This window comes from Bison bison, unplaced genomic scaffold (assembly GCF_000754665.1).
Source record: "Bison bison bison isolate TAMUID 2011002044 unplaced genomic scaffold, Bison_UMD1.0 scf7180017864263, whole genome shotgun sequence".
In the NCBI taxonomy this organism is placed as follows: domain Eukaryota; kingdom Metazoa; phylum Chordata; class Mammalia; order Artiodactyla; family Bovidae; genus Bison; species Bison bison.
The window spans coordinates 7,610,238-7,635,169 of record NW_011494835.1 but is presented as its reverse complement, the minus strand read 5'-3'; the positions used below and the strand labels follow the sequence as shown (position 1 = coordinate 7,635,169).

General features: G+C 41.6%; 1 protein-coding gene and 1 pseudogene across 1 annotated transcript in view; both read right to left on the bottom strand.

The window, feature by feature from the left end:
- ADH4 (alcohol dehydrogenase 4 (class II), pi polypeptide) overlaps positions 1-22,025 on the bottom strand; it is a 32,331-nt gene extending 10,306 nt beyond the window's left edge. Inside the window, exons 1-6 of the mRNA XM_010848315.1 lie at positions 21,889-22,025; positions 18,954-19,055; positions 17,856-17,997; positions 15,949-16,036; positions 5,475-5,706; positions 873-1,133 (exon numbers count right to left, since the gene is read on the bottom strand). Coding sequence (XP_010846617.1) covers positions 873-1,133; positions 5,475-5,706; positions 15,949-16,036; positions 17,856-17,997; positions 18,954-19,055; positions 21,889-21,906 — 843 coding nt within the window. The 5' untranslated portion in view covers positions 21,907-22,025. The remainder of the gene's footprint in view (positions 1-872; positions 1,134-5,474; positions 5,707-15,948; positions 16,037-17,855; positions 17,998-18,953; positions 19,056-21,888) is intronic.
- Positions 22,026-23,749: 1,724 nt separating this feature from the next.
- LOC104994663 lies at positions 23,750-24,278 on the bottom strand (annotated as a pseudogene).
- Between the last annotated feature and the right edge of the window lie 654 nt (positions 24,279-24,932).

Below are 24,932 nucleotides of genomic sequence, written 5' to 3'. Positions count from 1 at the left end.
GAATCAAAACTGTAGTGTTTAGGAAAAAAGGATTTAGATTTAATTTTGCAGCTTGTTGATTTTTCAATTGAAAATTTCACACGTAATTTGGACCTAATTCTGCAGACCATTTATTTAGATCTCTTGGACAGAACTGGCTTGTTTGCAGGTTGCTAACCTCTCCTGGCTGTATTTTAATGTGAGAGTGGATACCTTTGGCTGTTAGGAGGGACACCAGTCACCCTCTCTATTCCCTCTTCTAGGACTACCTTTTCTTTTTCCGTCACTTCTCATAGGACAATTCTTTTATAAAGTTTTAATTTGTAAGTTTTCTCTTAATGTTTTTGCTGAATTTCATGTGAAAGAATAAACAAATGTTAATAACACATTAATATTAAGCAGTAATTAGCAATATAACAAATAAAAATTAATTACATGTTATGTAATGTATAATGGCATCTAATATATTAATAAGTATTGCTTATATAAAGTTAACTTGCTGCTGCTGCTGCTAAGTCGCTTCAGTCGTGTCCGACTCTGTGCAACCCCAGAGACGGCAGCCCACCATGTTCCTCCATCCCTGGGATTCTCCAGGCAAGAACACTGGAGTGGGTTGCCATTTCCTTCTCCAGTGCATGAAAGAGAAAAGGGAAAGTGAAATCGCTCAGTCGTGTCCAACTCCTAGTGACCCCATGGACTGCAGCCTACCAGGCTCCTCCGTCCATGGGATTTTCCAGGCAAGAGTACTGGAGTGGGGTGCCACTGCCTTCTCTGAAAGTTAACTTATATATACGTAAATATTAATATTAAATATAAACATATTAATATATTTTCAATGTCAATTATGTCAATAAGCAATATTTATTATATCTATTATAAAAAAAAATACATACCATGATTTTAGCTCCGCCTACACACTCAAAGGCAAAGTCCACACCTCCATTGGTCATTTCAACAATGACCTCTTGAATGGGTTTGTCTAGGTCTTTAGGATTGAGGCAGTCAGTGGCTCCAAGGGCTTTGGCCTTTGTAAACTTCTCACTATTGATGTCAACAACTATGATTCGGGAAGCTCCTGATGCTTTACAACCCATTACAGCAGAGAGACCGACACCTCCTAGGCCAAAGATGGCACAGGTAGAACCAGGTGTGACCTGCAGGCAAGAACATTATAAATTAACTTTTCAAGCAGCTGTTCCCATTTTTGAAAAAGGGACAGAGTGAAGTGGGAGCAAAAAAAGGGACAGAGTTAAGTGGGGGCTGCTGCTGCTGCTGCTGCTGAGTCGCTTCAGTTGTGTCCGACTCTGTGCGACCCCATAGACGGCAGCCCACCAGGCTCCCCCGTCCCTGGGATTCTCCAGGCAAGAACACTGGAGTGGGTTGCCATTTCCTTCTCCAATGCATGAAAGTGAAAAGTGAAAGGGAAGTTGCTCAGTCGTGTCCGACTCTTAGCGACCCCATGGATTGCAGCCTACCAGGCTCCTCCATCCATGGGATTTTCCAGGCAAGAGTACTGGAGTGGGGTGTCATTGCCTTCTCCTAAGTGGGGGAAGGAACAGATATATAAAAGCCTGTCTGTTGTAAAGCTAAATGATATAGCTAAATGGGGGAAATTTGCCAATGTGAAAATGTATGAATCACTGGCTAAATTTGAAGAAACATTTGAAGGCTTTAGAATTAGAATTATCAGCTCATAATTCTACAAACCCAAGTAAAAATTGTTCTCTTGTCTTCCTTTTCCCTTTAGTGTTATGAGAACAAAAACTGAAGCCCACACATTTTAAAGGGCTTATTGGTTTCTTTTTAAAATAGATCTTCCCTGGTGGCTCATACGGTAAAGCATCTGCCTACAATGTGGGAGACCTGGGTTCAATCCCTGGGTCGGGAATATCTCCTGGAGAAGGAAATGGCAACCTACTCCAGTACTCTTGCCTGGAAAATCCATGGATGGAGGAGCCTGGTAGGCTGCAGTCCATGGGGTCGCTAAGAGTTGGACACGACTGAGCAATTTCACTTTCACTTTTCACTTTCATGGATTGGAGAAGGAAATGGCAACCCACTTCAGTGTTCTTGCCTGGAGAATACCAGGGGTGGGGGAGCCTGGTGGGCTGCCATCTATGGGGTCGCACAGAGCTGTCCATGACTGAAGTGACTTAGCAGCAGCAGCAGCAGCAGACATGCATACACTGGCTTTTGCTACTCAGGGAAAAAGAATATATATATTTTGCAAATATTCAGAATACTGTTCTATACATACTATGTAATCTTTACTATGATACTGTAGTATGAGTTTAGTATATTTCCAAATGTATTTCTCCAGAGACTGTTATAAAGTTCGCCAGTAAGTCTAATTGGAAGTAGACATGCATTTTTCTCATTGAAGCAATGTTGTACACAGTTGTGCATAGCTTACAACAGTGCATAAGCTGAGTACACTACCAATTGTGTGATACAACTGGACATTTTGTGTAAAAGTGTCTTTAATTGCAGTTTGGGGTGGGGGGGTCATTATAAAGTATTGTTTGTTTTTTTATTTGTGTTAGTCACTTAGTCATGTCCGACTCTATACAACCCCATCGACTGTAGCCCACCAGGCATCTCTATCCATGGGATTCTCCAGACAAGAATCCTGGAGTGGATTGCCATGCCCTCCTCCCAGGGATCTTCCCGACCCAGGGACTGAAGCCCAGTCTCCTGCATTGCAGGTGAACTCTTTACCATGTGAGCCACAAGGGAAGGTTATAAGGTATAACCCCACTTAAAAATAGAGCTTTAAATAGTGTATGATTATCTATCTACAGACAACACTCTTAGGACATTTTTATGCTTTCAAAGATCTCTATGAAATGTAATTAATTTGGCAATAAAGGATGCAATCAGATTGATAAGAACAAGGGGAATGGTCCTTAATAATTAATCAGAGTTATTGTATCACTTTTCTTCTCAGAGGTAAATTAAAAATTATTAAAGCTCTTGCCTTTTGTCTAGATTACTGACAATTCATTTCTTTTTACTTGCTCCTATCAAATTTATTTCTCTTTTTTGAGTATCTCATGAGGTGGATTAGCTGTTCTTCAGCATCGGGAAGAACAGATTCTGGGAATTTAGGTAAGCTTTGACTAGATTTAAAAGAAAATTATGGCTGAATCTCAAGGGTTAATATCCCTGAAGAAAAACTAAAGTGGTAGAAGGTAATAGTCAACACGGAGTCCAGAAAAGGGCAGGGTGAAAAGGTAGCTGTGGTGGTGGTGGTGCTGGTGATTGTAGCAAAGAACAGTAATTCTTTCCTGTGTCTCCAGTGTTATCTAGAGGAAAATATGCCTTGAATGCCAGGGTCACATCAGCTCTTAACTTCTCCCAACTAACAATACCCTTCCTGTAGGAGCCTTCAGATTATAGTTTGACTTCTCATATAGTCTTAAATTTTTGCTAATGAATAAATGAATGAATGAATTTTTAGAAAGAGATAATATACCTAGAGCCAAGAATAGCATCCCTATCTGCTTGACTGATATAATTCTCAACTAAAAGTTGTATCTTGATATTTTGGCTACTAGATCAGCCTTTTATTTTGGTTCAGCTGACTTCATTTTCTTGACACTGATCAACTCTATGTAATCTTATATAAAAAAAATAGTTGGATTGCAAAGCTGAGGACCAAGCCTCACCAAGATGTTTTAGGGGTTACATATGAACCTGGCTTTATTCATTCACTTGCTGAAAACTTTCCAAGCTCATACTATGTGCCAGGCACAAGGCTAGGCCCCAGAGCCATCACAACGAACAAGAGAGAATTCTTGTCCTTATGGAACAAATCATCTAATAAGAAGGAGAAATAAGTGGGAAATATCTCTGTAGTGTGATAAGAAGGAAGAAAGGGATAAATACAGATACTTTAGGGGAAACTGTGAGGGATGCCCAATGCATGCCTGGGAGGATGGAGTAGGTTTCCAATGGGAAGTGACAAATAAATGGAGTCAGACAGAAGAAGTAGGGGAGCTTTCCAGGCAGTGTTGGTGGGAGCCAGGTGTATAGAAAAGTCTAGAGGCCACATTTAGAACTCAGAGACTGGGGGGTCAGGCCCAGGGGAACAGCAAGCCATGAAAGGAAATAGAAAGAATGACTAGCATATTGAAAGAAAAGGGGAATAATTAAAGGGGAATGAAATCTCCAGATTTTGTTGTTTAGGAAGACCAAGCTGGTTGCATTTTGCAGTTTAGAGTTAAGGGATAAAGATTGATGTCAAGGAGGTTCAAATAAGGAGGTCACCAGTAGTCTTGCCTGGGAAATCGCATGGACAGAGGAGCCTTGTGGGCTACAATCCACCGGGTTGCAAAGAGTTGGACACAACTTAGCAACTGAACATGCAAAATCCCGCAGAAGTGGTAAAGCGGGGTTGAAACCTACGTGTGCCTGACTCTGGCAGCTCTGTGCTTTCTCTCAGCCTCCCGAAGCTCAGAATGAGGCCCTTGAAATAGGCAGAGCGAGCGCTAGTGGACAGATGGAGAGAGGGAGAGAGGGTAACCAAGGACAGGAAGACAAGAAAGATGGATAGTGTGTTCAGATCTGCCCATGGGGGTGCACTTGGAGGCAAGGGGGTGGGTTCACCTATCGGGTGCTGCATGAGGACAGCGAGGGCGGCCTGGGGACCAGCTTCTCAGGTGGCACCAGAGGGAGGAGGAAGTGGGAGTGGATGGAAGGGGAGACTTTGCTTGCAGGCAGGCAGTACAAATTAAAAAAAAAAAGAAAAAAAAGGAGGTCGTTTGAAGCATCCAAGTGATAGTGACATCTCTCTAGTCTGTCAGAGCTTTGTAAAAGCTTCTAAATTCTAACATGGAATTTCAGGGACGCATCTTGCCACCATCAGGGCTGCCATCTGAGATCCTCCCTTGAAGCCACAAAGGGGCAAAGGGAGATGTAGAGATGAATTACTACATTTGAGAGAGAGGAAATGGCAACCCACTCCAATATTCTTGCCTGGAGAATCCCATGGACAGAGGAGCCTGGCTACAGTCCACGGGGTCGGACACGACTGAGCGACTTCACTTTCTTTCACTTTCACTTTCTAATCTGCTGCATCGGGGAGAAACTAGGTGGCTATATGGGTATAGTTTCTGTTGTTTCTTGACCGGATCTGCTGTCCCAGGACAAGGGACATGTTTAGGGGACATGTTTAAGCAGACTGTGCTTAAATCAGGGATAGTCAATAATCTAACATACTAGTAAAGGAAAGGAAATTAACATGAACTGGATGCCAGCTATGTGCTAGCCTCTGGGCCAGATGTCTTACATATGTAATATGATTTAATTATCCCACAGCTATTTGTAATAGATATTACAGTAGAGAGAGAGAGGAGTGGAGAGGTTAAATACCTTGCCTAGAATCACAAAGGTAATAAATGACAGAGCCAGTTTTTGAAGATAAATCTGGCTGCTTTATCATGCTGCCTCCCAGTAACATCTATCTTACACAGCCTGGTGATTAACCATTTTACCTTGGCATTGTTGATGACAGCTCCATAGCCAGTTGAAAATGCACATCCAAGCAGACAAACTCTCTCTAAATTGGCATCGTCCTCTAGTTTGGCAAGGTTGACATCTGAGACCACAGTGTACTGACTGAAGGTACTGGTCCCCATGAAATGGTAAATTGGTTTTCCTTTGCAGGTAAACCTGCTGGTTCCATCTTCCATTAATTTTTGATCACCCATAGGATTTTTAAAATGCCTAGGGAAAAAAAAGGTACAAAAAAGGGAAAGTTGATGGACAACTGATTACTTTCCTGAAAGAAAGTACTTACCTGCTCCCTGACGCAAGCACCTACCCTCCCCACTTTGGACTATTTTCAAGTAAATCTCAGACATCACTGTTTCATCTGTAAATATTTCAGTATGTGTCGCTAAAAGATTCTTTTAATTCTACAGATTTCATTTGGTTGGTATGTCTCTTATGTCTCTTGATTTATAGGTTCTCACCCTACCCCTTGTTTGTTCCCCTGCAGTTTTTTTTTGTTGAATAAATAGTTATTTGTCCTACAGAATTTTCTTCACTCTAGATTTTTCTGATTATGTTCCTGTAATCTGGTTTAGCATAATTTCTCCATCGCTGTATTTCCCCTAAACTAGTATTTTTGATTTAAATGCTTGATCTGATTCAAATTTTATGTTTTTGTAGGAATATTGCTAAAATAGCGTATGTAGTGTATGCCTCACCTGGAGGCATGTAATAGCTTATCTCTTTGTGATGCTGGAAAGAGCTGATGGTCATTGCCAAAATCTGTTATTTCATTAGAGGTTTGCAAAAGGGTCTATTCATTTTTTGAATATCTGCAACAACCCTGTGAAGTAGGTATTATTGTCTCCTTTTTATAGATGAGTAAATTGAGGCACAGTATGGGGAGAAGAGCCTGGAGGACTACGGTCCATTGAGTTGCAAAGAGTCCGACACGGCTGTAGCAACTGAGCACGCATGCATGCATAGATATGAGTAGTAAAATTTTAGCTTCTGAAATAACTAGTTTCAATTAGCACTAAAGATAAATATTTCGTTTCTATAGTCTAAGAAAAAATAAGGCAATTAAGATTTTTGACTCCGGATCCAGACTGCCTAGATTCAAAATCTAGCTCCAATCCATGTGGCCTTGGAATAAATTACTGTGACGCATTGCATTTCTCTCTCATCCTCTGTAGAAGTGAGAGGGTAACAGGCAGGTAAAGAACAGAAAATCAGTCTGGGATGCCATCAGGTATACCCCTGGTGCATCTTCACCCCACCTTGGTGGTAGAACCGGGAGGTACAAGTATGGTGCCTGCGTCAGTAAGGGACAGACTTAAGTCGGACCAGGGAAGGAAAGCTTCGGTGGAAAGTCTGTCTACACCCCCGTCTAGAGCAGGGAGGGACGCCTCCAGTAGAAAGATGGTGCTGGTCACTTTTTTTGTCTCTTACAGATGGGAGCTAACAATTCCAGCCTCACTCCTTTGAACTGTATCCTGAAAAACGGGTAGATTTGATCCTTAGAGCTTAAAGATGGTATGCCTGATATTCCTATGTGATACTGCATGGCCACGGTATCCATTGGAGGAAGGCAAACGGTGGCCAGTTGGATATAATTATCTTAATTATAATACTATTTTACAATTAGACCAGTTCTGTAGAAAACAAAGGAAATGGGTAGAAGTAGCATATGTGTTGGCCTTTTTCTCTGCAAGACATGCCGGACTTATGTCCTAAGGGCATAGATTTGGGTATGAAACCAGCTCCCTCCTGTCCTCCTACTTTGCCCCCTTACCCGGGGCTCCAAACTGAAAGTCAGGCCCCCCACCCCGCCCAGAAGGGTTGCCTCAGTAAAAACCCAAACTGAGATTCAAACTGCCCAAGAAGAGGTCCAAACAACCCCGGTCTCATTATGACCTCAGACTACGCTGGTTTCAAAGAAACTCAGACAGTTGAAGTAAGAGAAGCTCAGACAGCTGTAAGGCGAGTGCAGAGGAAAAGAGTGAGCTGGGCAGTCAGGCAAGAAAAAGGAAATTTATTAGAGGGAAAAGAGAGAGTGACTGGCTCTTAAGGAGAACCAGTGTTCTCCCTTTCTGACGGAGTCCTTCTTATACCCAACCAATGAAAAATTCTCTGAAGAGATGGTCACATAGCCAGAGGTCTGGAATCTGGTGGTCTTGCAGCTTTGAGAAGATAAGTGCCAGTGAGATAACAGGATGCCATTTTGGCAATTTGGTCAGTCTCACAGATCACTGTGATTTTATTCTTCATTTGCAAGGTCGACATAATGAGCCATCTTATCAATGAGACCCCATGTGGGCCCTATCATTCCAGCCTTTTTGATTTAGGATAAGGGCCAAAGGTCAATCTTCTGTAACTGCTTCCTGCAGGACAGGAGCATCATGGGGGTAAGATAAGACACTGCGGGGGTAAGATATGAAAAGGCTGGAATGCGGGCCAAGGGGATTTGTGTGCGGTCGAAGTTTTTGATAATCTGAGTGAGTTAGAAGTAGCTCGTGGATAGTTCAGTTGGTGAAGGCTTGTAAGTGGTCCTGCCACTGTAAAAGTTACCCTGGGCTCTGTAGAGGTGATGAGAGTTGGGGCCTGGGGCCCTGGGCACCTTTAGTCTTCAGTGGCAAATCTGAGGAAGCTGGGCAGAGCTGGGTCGGAGGACTCCTGCTCAGAACCTGGAGGGGAATGTCTGGATCCCTGGAGGTGGATTTGGGCAGCTGACCTTCCAATGTCCCATTATGCCACAGCTGGGACATGGACCTGGAGGGGGCCTTGGCTTTAGGCATGAGCAGGTCCAATGGCCTTCTTTGCCGTAGTTGAAGCAGAGTCCAGGTGGCTTCCTTCTTTTGTTGGTTGATGGTGGCTTGGAGCCACATAGGGCAAGGGATAAAAGGTGGCATTTGGTCTGATCTCTTTGGGCCTTCTCTAGCTTTGCCTATTCTTCCCGGTTATTGAAAATCTTAGAGGCTGAATTTAAAAGGTCTCGTTGAGGGGTTTGAGGGCCTTCTGCCTTTTTTAGTTTCTTTTGGATATCTGGGGATGACTGGGAGATAAAATGGGTGTTAAGGACAATGGTGCCCTCTGCTGAAGTGGGGTCTAATTTTGTATATTTTTGTAGCGCTTCTGTTAACCTGGCTAGAAATTGTGCTGGGTTTTCATCTAGCCCTTGAGTTATTTCCCGGAGCTTATCAAAGTTGATGGCTTTATGCCCTGTCTTTTGAAGGCCCACAATGAGACAAGCAACCATGTGATTACGGGCTGCTCGTCCAGGTCTCCCTGCCTGATAATCCCAATTGGGATCTTCTCGGGGGACAGCTGTTGCCCCTACGGGCTTAGTGTCATCTGTCCTGTGTATCTCATCAGCATGCGCCTGAGAGGCTTGCCATACTCATTCCTTCTCTTCTGTGAGAAGAGTGGAGAAAGTATGATGTAAATATCATGCCAGGTTAAGTCATAAGACTGGGTAAGACACTTGAATTCTTTTAGATAATTATCCAGGTATGAGGAGAAGGAGCCAAGATGCTTTTCAGTCTGAGACAAATCGTGAGGGAGAACGGGACATGAACCCTAACAATGCCTTCTACTCCAGCTTCTTCCCCTGAAGGGAGGAGTGGAGCAGGGGAAGGAGCGGGGTCCGTGGTGAAGTTTCCTGTTTTAAAGTTGTTCAGAACTGGCTATGGGGAAGAGATCTAGGGTGGTCTGGGTAAAGCCTTGGGACCCTTAGGGTACAGGGTGGGGCTGAGATCTCAGAGCTTATTACAGGCAAGGGGATTGGGAGCAATAGGGGGTAGGCTGTGGTTGGAAGGGTCTAAGGAAGAAGAAGAAAAGTCTGATCAGGAATCGGGAGACATTGTATTAGGAGGATGTGACCCAGAATAGGCTAAGAGTATTTGAGAAGTAGAGCAGGATTCACAGAGAGAGCGTTGAGAGTAGAGAGTGAAGAAAGCCTGAACATAAGGGATTTCTAACCACTTGCCGTTGTGGCAGCAGATGTTATCAAGGTCCCATAGGGTATTATAATTGAGAGTTCTGTTTTCTGGCCATTGGAGCCTGTTATCAAGTCTGTGTTGTGCCAGCCAATGTTAGAATAGTAAATAAGCCCTTTTGGTCTTATCTCCCCTTGGAAGCCCAAGGCTTTTAGGTTTTGGAAAAGGCATCTTAGAGGAATAGATTTTGAGGGCTAGGATTGAGAATTTCCCATTATGGATGAATAGGGAGGTTAGACAAGGGCAAGAGTGAGGAGAAAGGTCTGAGAGAAAAGGCATCCCCATTCTCAGGACTTTCTCAGAGAGTAATAATAGTCTGCTTTGTAATGGGAGTCCCCTATTTCAGAGTCAGATGGGGCGCAAGGCTGAGGGCCCTAGGGCTGTGGAGATCCTCCTGCCTAGCGCTAGGACTTGGAAAAGAGGCTAGAGAGAGAGGATCCGAGGGAATGGGATTTCACTCACCCTTGTAACCGATGGATGAAATGTGGGCTGGTGTGTGGATGTTGCTCCAGCAAGGCAAGTGGAGAGTCCCATCCCGGAGCTCATCTCAGTTTCTTGGCAAGGTCCAAGGGAGGGGACCACTGGAGGTGGGCTCATGAGAGGAGCCCACCCAGTTGCAGTGGATCTTCCCTCCCGGGTTTTCTGACAATGAGACCCCATGTGTGATAGGGCCCACATGGGGTCTCATTGATAAGATGGCTTCTTATGTCGACCTCACAAACAAAGAATAAATCACAGTGATCTGTGAGACTGATCAAATTGCCCAAATGGCATTCGGTTATCTCACTGGCACCTAAGTTCTCAAAGCTGCAAGACCACCAGATTCCAGACCTCCAGCTGTGTGACCATCCCTTCAGAGAACTTTTCACTGGTGGGCTATAAGAAGGACTACGTCAGAAGGGGAGAATGCTGGTTCTCCTTAAGAGCCAGTCACCCTCTCTTTTCCCTCTACTAAATTTCCTTTTTCTTGCCTGACTGCCTGGCTCAGTCTCTTTTTCTCTGCACTCGCCTTACAATGTGGGAACTGCTGCTGCTGCTAAGTCACTTCAGTCATGTTCAACTCTGTGCGACCCCATAAATGGCAGCCCACCAGGCTCCCCTGTCCCTGGGATTCTCCAGGCAAGAACACTGGAGTGGGTTGCCATTTCCTTCTCTAATACAATGTGGGCCTTATCAACAGCAAAAGCTAAGGGTGACATACAGGATGAGATGGAAGACAGGAGACAAAGAGATAAAGAAAAGTAGGTTTCTCCAATCTATTCCTGGGATCATATGCGCAGAGCAGCCAGAGGGGCTGAGGAACAGCCACACAAGCTGTTGCGTCTTCATGAAGCACCCACTGGGAGAAATAATCAGTCTATGAGAGTTAATAAGTCCTTTTCTTATCAAGAAATACAAAGAATCAAGGAGGATCTAGGAGACTGTTTAGAGTACCCAGAAAAATATATTAGCACTTTTAAGGGTGTTACTCTGCTTTATGACCTTACTTGGAAGAGTGTGATGTATGTCTTGAGACAAACAGTAACTCCTGCCTCAAAAACTCGAGTTTTGGGGAAAGTGGTTGCTTATGGAGATGAATGGCTTGGTAATGAATCAGTGGGGAAGATGGAGGACAAGATAGCTGCTCTCCCCACTGAGAATCAGGCGGTCCCAACTATAGAATGAGATTGGGACTGTAACACAGCTAAAGGAAGATGGGATCAGAGTCATTTTGTCAGATGTATTTTTGGGCTCAGGCAAACACATGACTTTAAAATAAGTCTTTAAACTGTGCCAAACTGGCAAACAGAAAACAGAACAGGAAGAGAAGGAAGCTCCTGGTGAATTCCTAGATAGACTGAGGGAAGCCCTTTGCAGATTCACGGAGACTGATCCCAAAAATGAAGAGGGAAGAGTGATCTTAAAAGATAGATTTTTCACTCAATTGGCTCCAGATATCTGCTGTAAAACAGGTATATAGGCCAAATCAGTCTTTAGATAATCTGTTGCAGCAGGCTCAGACAGTCTATTATGGCAGGGAATGTGAGGAAAAGAAAGGCAGAGAATGACAAAACAGGCGGAAACCCTTATAATGGCTGTCCGAACCATTCTTAAACAGCCTGAGAAAAATTCCCAGAAGGACCCAGGTGAAAAGGGATAGGCTTGCTATTACCGTGGAAAGGAGGGGCACCTCAAACAGGATTGCCCTCAGGCATCTAAGTTGCCCTGGCTCCATGTCTGGTCTGCAAGGGACCACACTGGAGGAGAGACTGCCCCCAGAGGCATAGGTTTCAGGGGTCAAACTCTCAAGACAATCAGGACTGAAGGTGCCCAGGGGTCCCCATACAAGCTCCCATCCTAATTACATCTGAGGAACTCTGAGTATTAATAACTGTGGGGGTGCCAATCCGTCGATTTCCTTTTGGACACTGGGGCAACTTACTGTGTGCTTACTGAAGCCTCTGGCCCACTTTCTCCCAGATCTGCTTCCATAATGGGACTGTCTGGACAAGCCAAATGTTATTATTTCAGTATGCATTTGGGACTCTGCTATTTTCACATGAGTTTCTGATCGTGCCAGAGTCTCCCTCACCCATTTTGGGGAGGGATATACTGAGTAAAGTCCATGCCTCTGTTTTTGTGAATATAGAGCCCTCCCTTTCTCTCCCTTTAATTGAACAAAATGTAAATCCGAGAGTGTTGGCTGATGGAAAGTCTGTGGTTCGAGCACAAAACGCTATCCCTGTAGTTGTCAAGCTCAAATACCCACATTTATTTTAACATAAAAAGCAGTATCCACTGAAACCTGAGGTTAAGGGGGAGTTAAAACCCATTATTGAGAATTTAAAGGAGCTGGGGCTATTAATTCCCTGTAACAATCCGTGCAACACTCCTATTCTGGGTATAAAGAAGTCAAATGATAAATGGAGACTAGTTCAAGATTTACAAACAATAAATGAGGCTGTAGTTCCTTTACACCCCATGGTGCCTAATCCTTGTACTCTGTTGTCTGAAATTCCTGAATGAGTCAAGTATTTTTCAGTCATTGATTTGAAGTTTGCTTTCTGAGTTAAACCTATATTAAATCATCCTCTACCTATGACTTTAAGACAATTGAGAGGATTTTTTTGGAATCGTAGGGTACTGCTGCATTTGGATTCCCAGTTATGGGGAACTTGCCTGGCCTTTGTATAAACTTATAACTGAAACTCAACAAGCCCAAACTGACAAGCTGCTTTGGTCCCCAGATACTCAAAGGCTTTTAAGGCTCTTCAGACTGCTCTCCTGCAAGCTCCAGCTTGAAGCTTGCCCACAGGGTCAGAAATTAATTTGTCACTGAAATAAAAGGTATGGCCTTGGAATTTTTGACACAACCCCAAAGGCCTCACCAGCAGCCTATAGGAGTGTATTCTTAAACTCTAAGGTTAATATTTGGATGACAGTTGGCTTCTTAAATATCAGTCATTGTTGTTAGAAGGACCAATAACTAATCTTAAAGTTTGTGGAAACTTAAATCCTGCCTCTTTCCTTCCTGAAAAAGCAAATGAAACACCTGATCATGATTGTTTCCAATTTCTAACTTTATGCAGCTCGGGAAGATCTGACGGATACCCCATTAGACAATCCTGACATGGAAATATTTACAGATGGTAGTTCTTTTGTTCGGGATGGGAAGCATAAAGCAGGTTATGCCATGGTAATGGCTGAACAGGTTTTAGAGCAAAATCTCTCCCAGGGAACGAGTGCTCAGCTAGTGGAGATTGTGGTTCTGGCTCTCGAGTTAAGCAAAGGGCAGCAAGTAAATATCTACATTGATTCTAAGTATGCTTATTTGACTTTACATGCTCATGCTGCAAATTGGAAAGAAAGACAATTTAAAATAGCAACAGGAGACCCTATTAAGCACATTTCAGAGAGACTTTTAACTGCTATATATTGTGCTAAAGAAGTAGCTGTTATGCATTGCAAAGGGCACAGCAGGGACAGGAGTAAAGGGTAATCAGCTGGCTGTCAAGTCAGAAAGGTGGCACTTAAGGAAACCCCTTCATGACAGAGGCCTTTGATCTGGACAGGTCCTGTGGATAAGGAAAACCACAATATACTGAGGAAGAATTAGAAAGATATGAGAAAAGAGGAGCAAAGTTTATCATCCTTTGATAAAGGATGGTTACAGTCTGAGGATGGATGATCAGTAATTCCTGAAAATGCTCAATGGAAAAGTTTTCCTAAAGCCTTGAAATTAACTAATTATGTAACTCAGCTCTTAGCTTTTCAACAGGCATTAAAGGAACTCTGGGAGGTAACTCCTGACCCAGCCTCTGAGTCAAAAAAGCTTCTGTTTGAGCCGAGAACAGAGGTCCTGATAAAAGTACTGGGATCTGGGGGGCCAATCCCTCTCTCTGGGAAGGCCCTTACCAGGTTATTCTTTCTTCTCCCACAGCTGTCAAAGTGCCAGGAATTGATTCATGGGTGTACCACACTTGAGTTAAGAAGTAGCACCCTGACCAGAACTAAGTGATGTCATTTTATGCCTTTACTTTCTATGTCTTACTTTGTACTTTTCAGTACAATAATCTGAAAAGTACAGTACAATATTCAGTACAATACAGTACAATTATTCAGTACAATAACCTGATCATCTATGTGAGCCTGATTCTGCTGACTCCAAAATTCCTGAGTCTGCTGTTTGATCCTCAAGATAATGCCTTCCTGTCCTGGGCTCACTCCCACACTGCATTCCACAATCGATGTAACTACTGGGTCTGTGGAGTGCTCCACTCTTCATCAGTGGATAGCTTCCCATGATGGGAGTCCTTCCACTTCAGGAAAAGGACTTACTGCAAATCTGTGACTACTTCGATGACAACAATTATATGTGATGCCTCATTAATCTGATGACATCTAACAATCCTAAAATCAACAGGTGCAACACTTTGTACCTTAACTATGGACATAATGTGACTTTTTGCTTATTGTTCTGTTTTTGCTGTTTGCTCCCTGCATCTGTAACAGTGTAGCTGGATTTCTTTCTAGTTACACGAAGGTTTTTAAGTTACAAATGGTTGACTCAAACTCCTGTTGACTGCGGCAGCTTCCACCAGCTACTACTTGAGGCCCCTGGATCAGAGACCCTCAATATGAAGGTTAGGAGAATATGTTGCCTCATCAATTTAGGGACAATGCCTCTTACCAGCTTGGAAGCAGTTACGGAACGAGAATGACTCCCCTTTCCCTAGGCAACATAATTCTCCTAAAAGAAAAGGCGGGAATAATAGGGTAAAAGGCAGGAAGGCTAGGGGTCTCCAAACAGAGGAAACGGGCTGCAAGAGTCAGACATTTTTTATCTCTCTCTGAAGTGGCAGAAGGAAACAACTACAAGTGTCAGATTTTTTTCCCCTTCTCTATACAAACTTAAAGGTTTCTCTTAAAATTCTGTGTTGTCATGACAATACCTGGCTCCACCTGAACTTAACTTTTCTCAAACCTTGAGCAAACCAATGCGTTTTTCTTATGGAAATGTTTCTCTTAAGCTACGTTAATGAACTATGTATTTACCCTAGAGTCTGTCTTCAAGTAGGTTCCACCTAAGACTCAGAGCCCAATATGTTTTACTCATACAATTGTTCTCCTAATCTATGTTAATGAAACCATATATTTGCTTGGAAACCTGCCTTTGTTCAAGATTCACGGCAATGGTTTTATGGCCCGGGATGACTCACCTTGTGCCAATGTTATCTCAAAATGCATGTTGTGGGTGAGAGGCCTGGTACCACTCTGAGTTTTGAGACATTTCCTTTCTCTAATTAGCAGCCTGCTAGAAACTATATAATATCCCCTTAAAGACTAGCGGGGGGTCGGGAGAGGCACTCTGTCTGCCCTCTTCTGATATCTATGACAGAAGTTTTCTCTCTTTTATACTTTAAAAAAACCTTATTAAAACTCTGAGTGATCAAGCCTTGTCGCTGGCCCCAGACTGAATTCCTCTCCTCTGGAGGCCAAGAATCCCAGTCTTTCATGGCTCAGCAACAACCTTGAGTAGCTATTATTCTCAATTTGGCACTTATCATTTTCTTTACTATATTCACATAAACCATAAACAATACAGTATATGGTATTGTTATTGTATATGGCTAAATATATGTCATAAACTTGCTTCTTTCCCTTACCATTATAAGTGTGAGATTATTCTGGGTTGAAACATTTAGAGCAAGTTTAGCCATTCTCACTTTTATGTGGTAATTCCATTGTGTTACTACACAGTGATTGTTAATATGTTCTCCTATTGATAGACATTTGCCATATTTTCAGTTTCTTGTTATTACAATGTGGCAGTGATCATACTAGTACATGTCCATTTGTGTGATTTTGCAATGGCTTCTTATACACACCAAGAATTGGTGGGTACAGAATATGAACATTTTCAACTCCATTTAGGTATGCCAATGTACTGCTCAAAATATTTGTACCAGCTATCTTACTAATAGCTTATAGAGCTTACTTGAGTTTTCCACAAAAATTTGTGCGTGGACTTAGACAGAACTTGCATTTTCCACATTGAGGTGCGTGGAGTGGAATTACTTTGTCACCTAGAAAAAAAAGGCCAAGTGTTGGATGATGCACGGTTGTTACTTATAGTTTTCACCAGGCGAATTGGTGGAAACCACTATTCTTTATTGTATATATCTTATATTCGGTAGGAAGTATAGGTAGCTACAATACTTTGTTAACCTACAAGATTGCTGATTCTCCCAAGTACTGCATATGTTATCTTTTCTCTTTTTTTCTCTGCTGGACAGTCTAGCAACACATCTGTATTGATACTTTCAAGTGCAGAATCCTGTCTGACACTTTGTTGTCCTTGCAACACTCTGCATCATGACTATTATTTACTATGTCATGCCTATTATTTATTACATTTGTAAACACCTTAATTATAGGAGATATGGGCAATAGGCTTGATATGGAGAGTAAATTATATATCATCTCCATGTTTCACCATAGTTCACTCAAATTCTACATTTTTCTACTTTTTATTCAATTTGAATTTAACAAAGACTTCTAGCCTCTGATGACTAAAGTCCAATAATGATAATTAACATTTGTTCAACCTTTAGTATGTGTCAGTCACCATTCTAACTGCTTGCATATATTATCTCTTTAATTCTCAGAATAACTCTTTGAGATGGGTACTATTATTATCCCCATTTTAGATAATGGAAATCTAAACTGAGTCACAGAAAAGTGACTTAGCTGACTAAGGTTACACAGCCAGTAAGTGGCAGAGCTGTGCCTTAATTGGCTGGACTTCTTTGAAGATTCCAAATTTTGAAGAGCAATTTGCTTCTATAATCTTGTTTGGAATAGAAATGTGATGAGACATTAAAGCCCTCAGCTTGTCACAGTTCTCGGGTCTTGGACAGACCGTGTTATAGCTCTTAGACAAATTAGCGTTACAGCTCTGCGTTACAGCTCTATTTCATTTAGAAAATAGCAGGAAAATCCATCCTCGAGGCGTGAGGGCATGCTGACCCAAAGATGCGAAGAGAAGAGTGCCCCAGCATGCGGGAGAGAGAGAGACCCCCCGCCCTTTGGCTCCTCTTTTTATGTCTTTTCCTCTCGCCTGAGCCTGCCCTGTGTAAGTTGGGCTAGCCGGGGTGCTGTTTGTTCTATCTGAGGTCCTCACTGTGGTCCTTGGACCTTCCTTTGTTCTATTTTCACGGACTTGTCCTTTCCTTGTTTTTTAGCCACCGCCATTCTGGACTCCTGTTTCCTATTCTAACTACCTAACAGAAAGATACTAATATACCTCTCAATTTGGAACATCTTCATTAAAGGAAGAAAGAAGGATATGGTTCATCCTAGATAAGTGACAATTGCATAGCTCATATTCCAGTATTTGGTGGATCTGTTACAACATGTAAAGTAAATAATTTTGGTTATTGTCATGCTTTATATATATTTATCTTACAAGTTCCCAAGAAAACATTTCAGCTAACATTGACATATGCATAATATTTCCCACTTAAGCTACCTAAGGGTCTTCATTCTTTATATATTAAAATAGTTCTGTTTTATTTAGAGGAGGTTGCTGTAAATTGTCATCTGTACCCCCACGGAGGCTTCGGTGTAAGCTCACTTTGTAGCTTTGCTTCGTAGGACAACTTCTCAGTGCTGGATGTAAATAAAGTGACTGTGCTTTCCAGATTTCATTAGACAGTTCTGACTGCAGATATTCTGCCTCATTGTTAGATTGTGATAGATTGTGTGTCTTAGTTTCGCTTTGGAAAAGATGGTCCCCTTATGTAAGTAGAGATTGATTATAGCATGCAAAGGCAAGACTGTAGCAGAAATTATCCCTGAAATACCCTGACGTTTCCGTTTAGTTGGAATCAGAAATTAAAATACCTGGTTTGAAGTTGGTCACTCCTGGCCCAATACTTTCCACAATTCCTGCAGCCTCATGGCCAAGAATCACTGGGAAAACCCCCCCCTCAAATTGAGGATGGAGAATATGGGCATCAGAATGGCACAGGGCGGTGGCAATTATCTGCAAAGCAATCACAGACTTGAGTCCTGTTTCTGTAATTATATCAATAGGGTTGTTAGGATAATTTTAGGCCAATGACACCTTGAAACTTAACAACACTCATTGAGGTCAATAAAAGAACTGCATTTTGAAAAATAAAAAGAACAATTAAAAATATATTAGGATATATTCTTTCCTCTTAATGCATCTTTGTTTTCTTCCTTTCACTGTCCCTGAAAAATCACACAGAGAATTGGCAGTCACTGTCTCTAGGAGGGGAGAAATCAAAGGTAATAAAAGTCTATTAGAGGGAGTGCAGGGAACACAGGCTTCCAGGGCTTGTTCAGATTTTATTGAAACTAAATGAAATACAATTGAGGTAATAAACTTTTATAGTTAAAAGAGCTGTATCAAATAAAGGATTATCTTAATTAATTAGAAAGTATCCCTGCATTATTCTTCAAGATTCTGTTCATGAGGATATCTCATTCAGTCTCAGGCAAAATCTCTTACTGGGTGATCCCGAGGAAAAATATAAGCCAGGTCAACTGTAGGGAAAATAGAGAAATTGACCCACCTTGTCACCTATGATGCCTCTCTGCTCAGTACCGTCTCTTCTCCCTGCTCTCTGGCTTCTGTTCCCTCCTGTGAGCACCCAAGACCCTTAGCACTTCAGATCTTTTCTTATTTTGAACCAAACTGTCAATCTTCCTTTTAAAACATCTGTCAATACCTGGCAACTGGAAAACAAAAAGAAAACCTACCTAATTCTACTCTAATGTAAATTCCTGTGTCTGATTCTTATAATTCATCCCTCCTGGGAATAAATACCTGTTTTTGATGTGAACCTAAAAACGTAATTCCCCACAGTGGGAAACTCCTGAGACTCTCAATCAAACCACATAGGTCTGACCTGACCAAAGCCAAGTCAGAATTTGGTGTCTTGTTTATCCTGCCCTGGGAAACTCCATACTCACCTGGATTCGAACTTCATGATCCTTGGGGGGAGCTACCTCAACCTCTTCAATGCTGAGGGGCTTGTTTGCTTCCCAGGCGATAGCTGCTTTGCATTTAATAATCTGAGAAAGAGGGAGAAAGGAGGAAAGGGCGAGGGGTAAAGAACAGAAGGGAGGAAGAAAGACAGAAAGAAAAATATCGTGGAAAAAAGTGAAAGAACATGTTGATACCATTATTTCATGAAAGAGAGTTTTGGGGTTTGTGGCTGGGTGTTATACATAGTTATTGTAAAGACAAGGGACCTTAATTGACAATAGGAAGTCAAAGTCTACATTATAGTCATTGCACTTTTAATTTTTGAAAAAAACAGGTGTTTTAAAATTTACCTTAATGTAAGGCCTTGATTTTTTCCCCTCTCCAGAATAGAGAGGATAAATTTATAGGATTTGGAGAGAGTAGATGACCAATATGTATTTTATGATTGAGCGATTGATTTATCAGCTCTGCATTATCTGAATCCTTATTGCTAGAGCGAATGTGTTTTACAACTTTGCTACTCAAAATGTGAACCTCCTTGACACTAGCAGTTATTAACATCATCTGGGAATTTGCTAGAGCTATAAGCCCTGTCCAAAATCCACTGAATCAAAACCTGCTTTTGAACAAGATCCCCATGTGATTCATTTGCACAAAAAAGTTTAAGAGATGAGGCTTACGTAATTATTAAATTTATCAGTGGAATGTACATTAAAGATTTTGTCCCTTTGAAACCTGGATAAAAATATATGAAAAGAAATTAAGCATTAAAGATTCTATAATCTATAATTTTAGCCCCTTAAAATTTTATTTTTAATTTTAAATATAAGTAATATTGAAGGAAAGTAGAAAGAAATAAACCTATACTTCATTCTAATGCTATTATGTTTACTTTTGGTATGATATTCCTAGTCTTTGTTCACATGAACATGTATTTTTGATACTTGTTATGCAATTTGAACTGTATTTTAAATATCATTAGTCTTATTATAAATTAAACATAGAAATGCAAATAAGAAAAAAAGAAACAAAACCCATCTGTAATTTTGTCTTCTACTTTATGATTTTGAGGTAGATCCTTTGAGCTTTTTCACTTGGGACAAAATTGTATGTAATATTTTATAATTTTTTTCTACTTATTAATATACAATGAATATTTTTCCATATTCTTTTCTAAAATTTTAACAAATACAAATTTTATGATTATGGCACAGGTACTGAAATCTCTCTTTTTTGGGCTGCTATAAATAGTATTTAATTGAACACCCTTGTAGTAAGCATTTTGGCAAATTCAGTTATTTTCTAGAGTAAATTCCTAGCATGGAGGTCACTCATATCCTTTTGATCATCTTTATTTTTTTCTTCAGATTTATTAAAATATGATTGATATGCAGCCCTGTTTAAGTTCAAGGGGTATATAGGATAATGATCTGACATACATATATGATGAAATGATTACTACAGTGGGATTAGTGAACATCCATCATCTCATATAGACATAAAATTAAAGAAAGAAAAAAAATTTTTCCTGTGATAACTCTTAGGATTTACCTTCTTAACAACTTTTAAGTATAACATTCAGCAGTGTTGATTATATTTACCATGTTGTACGTTATATCTCTACTACTTATTTGTCTTATAACTGGAGGTTTGGAAGTTTGTACCTTTTGACTACATGCAATTCTTTCTCTCCATCCCCCTCCACCCCCGCGCTCCCTGCCCCCGCCCTGCTTCTGGTAACCACAAACCCGACCTCTTTTTCTATTTGTTTTTGAAGTATAATTGGTCTCTGCTTTTTTAATATGCTGTCTAGATTGGTCATAGCTTTTCTTCCAAGGAGCAAGTATCTTTTAATTTCTTGGCTGCAGTCACCATCTGCAGTCATTTTGGAGCCTAAGAAAATAAAGTCTCTCACTGTTTCCATTGTTTCCCCATCTATTTGCCATGAAATGATGGGATCGGATGCCATGATCTTAGTTTTCTGAATGTTGAGTTTTAGAATCATTGGAAGGAATGATGCTGAAGCTGAAACTCCAATACTTTGGCCACCTGATGTGCAGAACTGACTCATTGGAAAAGACCCTGATGCTGGGAAAGATTGAAGGTGGGAGGAGAAGGGGATGACAGAGGTTGCGATGGTTGGATGGCATCACTGACTCGATGGACATGAATTTGAGTAAGCTCTGGGAGTTGGTGATGGACAGGGAAGCCTGGCGTGCTGTGGTCCACGGGGTCACAAATAGTCCGACACGACTGAGTAACAGAACTGAACTGAACGTTCATTGTGTGTGTGTGTGTGTGTGTGTGTGTGTGTGTGTGTGTGTTCGTGTGTGGATATACCACATCTTCTTTATCCATACATCTCTTGATGGGAACTTAGCTTCTTTTTCCGGCTGGCCATATGGCATGCAGAATCTTAGTTCCCTGAACAGGAATTGAACCCGTGCCCTTGCAGTGGAAGTGCAGAGTCCTAACCACTGGACCTCCAAGGAATTCCCTGGGACTTAGCTTTTGATCAGCTTTAAATTGCTGCTTTCTGAGAGCAATACCCAAGGAAACTTCTTTTAGCAGATGTATAAAGAGACATGCTGCTAAGTCACCTTAGTCGTGTCCGACTCTGTGCGACCCCAGAGACAACAGCCCACCCGGCTCCGCTGTCCCCGGGACTCTCCAGGCAAGAACACTGGAGTGGGTTGCCATTTCCTTCTCCAATGCATGAAAGCGAAAAGTGAAGTGAAGTCGCTCAGTTGTGTCCGACTCCTAGCGACCCCATGGACCACAGACCACCAGGCTCCTCCGTCCATGGGATTTTCCAGGCAAGAGTCCTGGAGTGGGGTGCCATTGCCTTCTCCAATAAAGAGACATGCACACACACAAAATCCCAAAAGAATTGATCAAAGAAATGGTATAGTTGCTTACTTTTTCCTTGGTGCCCATTTTCTTTGGGAAATTTGCCTTGGAAGTTTCTCTCAAAGTTTCTCTCTGATTTAAGAAGCTCTTCTACTTCTATCCAGGGTGTTCCATGTCCTGTAATGAATTGATTTTGAATAAATACCATTTCAGCTCTTGTGTTCTCCAATCATTTTCTCTCCTTTTTGTTTGCTATAATCTGAAACTTTGCCCTTCTATTCACGTCATCATTTGTGCTATCTTGTTTCAGCTGCAAACCCTCATTTCTTCCAAATGTTATTGGGAGATTTTTGTTTAGTTGTTTTTTTTCTTCCTTTATTGCAAAATATAAGATAACATAGAAAAGGTCATTAAACTTATTGGATAAGTCAACAGATAATTATAAAGGTCATTAAAGCTATTAGATAAGTTATCATATAGTTATAAAATTAACAAACATCTCCAGTGCCTCAGAATCCCTCCTATATCCATCCTTCTCTTTCACAATGCTAGTAATAATTTTCTTGCATTTCTTTTATGATTTATGCTTCTCTATACAATATAGTTTAGTTTTATAGATTAGAAGTTATATGGATAGAGTCATAGGGCATGTGTTCTTTCATGGCTTTTTTCCCTCTCAACTATTTTTGTGAGATTTAGCCACATTGGCTGTAGCTACACTTTATTTTAATTATTGTAGAGTATTCCATTATATGAATACTGTAGAGTATTCCATTATATGAATTGACCACAATTTTTTCATCCATTTTCTGTTTTATAGTGAATCAGGATTGCTTAAAAATTCCTTTCATGTATTCTTGTTGTGTTTGTGCTTGAGTTTCCTTAGGGAAAGTTCAGGGCTTTTATGCAACCAACATACCCTATTAAGGTGAAGCCAACTGTTAAAATATTGAAATACGTTTCATCCTGTTGGTAAAAAGCCATAGTATTCTACTATCTTCTCCAGAGAGATAGTAGAACTATCTTTATATTAGTTAAAACTTTAACTAATATTTTATTATTGACTAAGTTTTTCTATCACAATGTTTAGAAGTATGATTTTTACTCTTCGTTTCTACTTTCTCACTACTCATGGTTTCACTTCTCTACTTGTCTGGTTTCCATCTCTATATTTTAATTGAAAATTCTTTGGAAAATTGTCAGTGGCCTCATTTTTTAAAAAGTGACCTTTAAAAATTTCGTTCTAGTGTTTCTTATTTTATTTTTATGACTTCTTTCTCTTTAATCCAAACTTCTGCCAGGAGTTTCTGTGTGCTCCTAGATGTTTCTGTTTTTTTAGATGTTTCTATTTTAATAGTGTTCATGGAATAATTTCATCTTCTTTCTTGACTCCAGGCTCCTTTCTCTAGCTTGCCTGTTTTGGCACTAGCATCTGCAATCTTCTGAAACCCCGCTTGACCTTGCTTTCTGCATTGTTTACAAGCTTTGTGTATTCTACCTCTCGTGTGCCTTTCATTTCCCTTTTTCTGTTTTTATTATTACACGTAGACAAGATAGATAAGAGTAATCTTACTTATTGCTTATGTCATCACAATAGCCTTTTTTTAAAAACTGATTTTCCTATGCAGAGCTGCCTCTGCCAGTCTGTGTTTCAAAATGTTGTTAGATGAGTACTCTCTCTTTTTTTTTTGGCTATGTATCTAGGGTTCTTTATTCTCCACAGAGTGATACGTGCTAAGGTGGGTTGGGCTTGGGCCAATGTCCCCATATGTACAGAACTGAATAAAGTGGGTCTCTGAGAAGAAGTCTGATTTGCCTTGATGTGGAGGGGAGCTGGGGAGGATGGAGATGAATGTGACAACCAGAATGTGTTCAGTCCTGTGCTGGTTCTGGCCTGGAATGTAGGGAGTTATGGCAGCTCTCAGGGTGGTCACTGCCAGGTAGGGGTGGCCTGCCAGGCTTGGAGGGCCTTTTGTACCACATCTTCCCCCTGGGCATCTGATATCTCATGAGCCCAGGCAGGAACCCCTGGTGCAGGCAGGCTTATGCCAGCCATTGTCCTTTTCACCAGCTCTACGTGTTCTGGGTCCATGGGAATAGAGCTGTGGTTGTTCAATGTTGTATCTTCCTGCTCATCTTCGTCCTCACTTTCTAGTGGTGGGTCCGGCAGGCAAATGAAGCCCCAGGGCCTGGGTCCGATCTTGAATATCAGCAACCACATCTTCTCCACCCCCCACTGGTGCCAGCTCCACCTCCTCTTGTTCAGGATCTTGGTTCAGAGGCTGGTAGGAGTAGCCAGCTGGTCCTGCCCCTGCTTCCTCTTGTTCTTCCTCTGGTTCCTCACTGCTCCAATCCCCAGTGCCTTCCGTGGGGCCCTGATGTGGCCCCAGTTTCTCAGTCTGATTGGGGAAGATACGTTCAGGACCCACGGTGTCTCCCCCTAGAACTACTGCTGCCATCGGGCAGGGGCTGCTCAGAGCCCACGACCCAACCCTAGATGAGTATTTTCAACAATTTTTACTATATCATTCTCTTGGTCTAAAACCATCAAGAACTCTCTAATCCCTACTGAATTCTCATTCTGGCATTCAAGACCATTTATCTACAACCCAGTCTGTGTTTCAGAACTTATCTTCCAGGTCTCCTCCAATGTACTGTGTGCCTGCCTTCCTGCCTCCATGATTTTATCTAAACTGGTTCCCCTGATTAGAACACCTACTGCTGCCAGTTCTTCCTACTAAATGAACATATTCTTTGTTTTTAAAGATTCATTTGTTTTTGCTTGTACTGGGTCTTCCTTGATGTGTGCCAGCTTTCTCTAGTTGTGGTGGAGTGGGGGAGCTACTCTTTAGTTGCAGTTGCGTGCTCCTCATTGTGGTGACTTCTCTTGTGAAGCATGTGCTCCAGGGTGCCTGGGCTCAGTAGTTGTGGCCCGTGCCCTTAGTTGCCCACAGCATGTGGGGCAACGGGGGCATGATCCCTTTCCAGACCAGGGGTCATTGAACCAGTGTCCTCTGCATTGGTAGGTGGATTCTTAACCTCTGGACCACCAGGGAGGCCCTGAACTTATTCAGGACCTTAAGAACATATTCTTAAGGTTCATTTTCTGATAC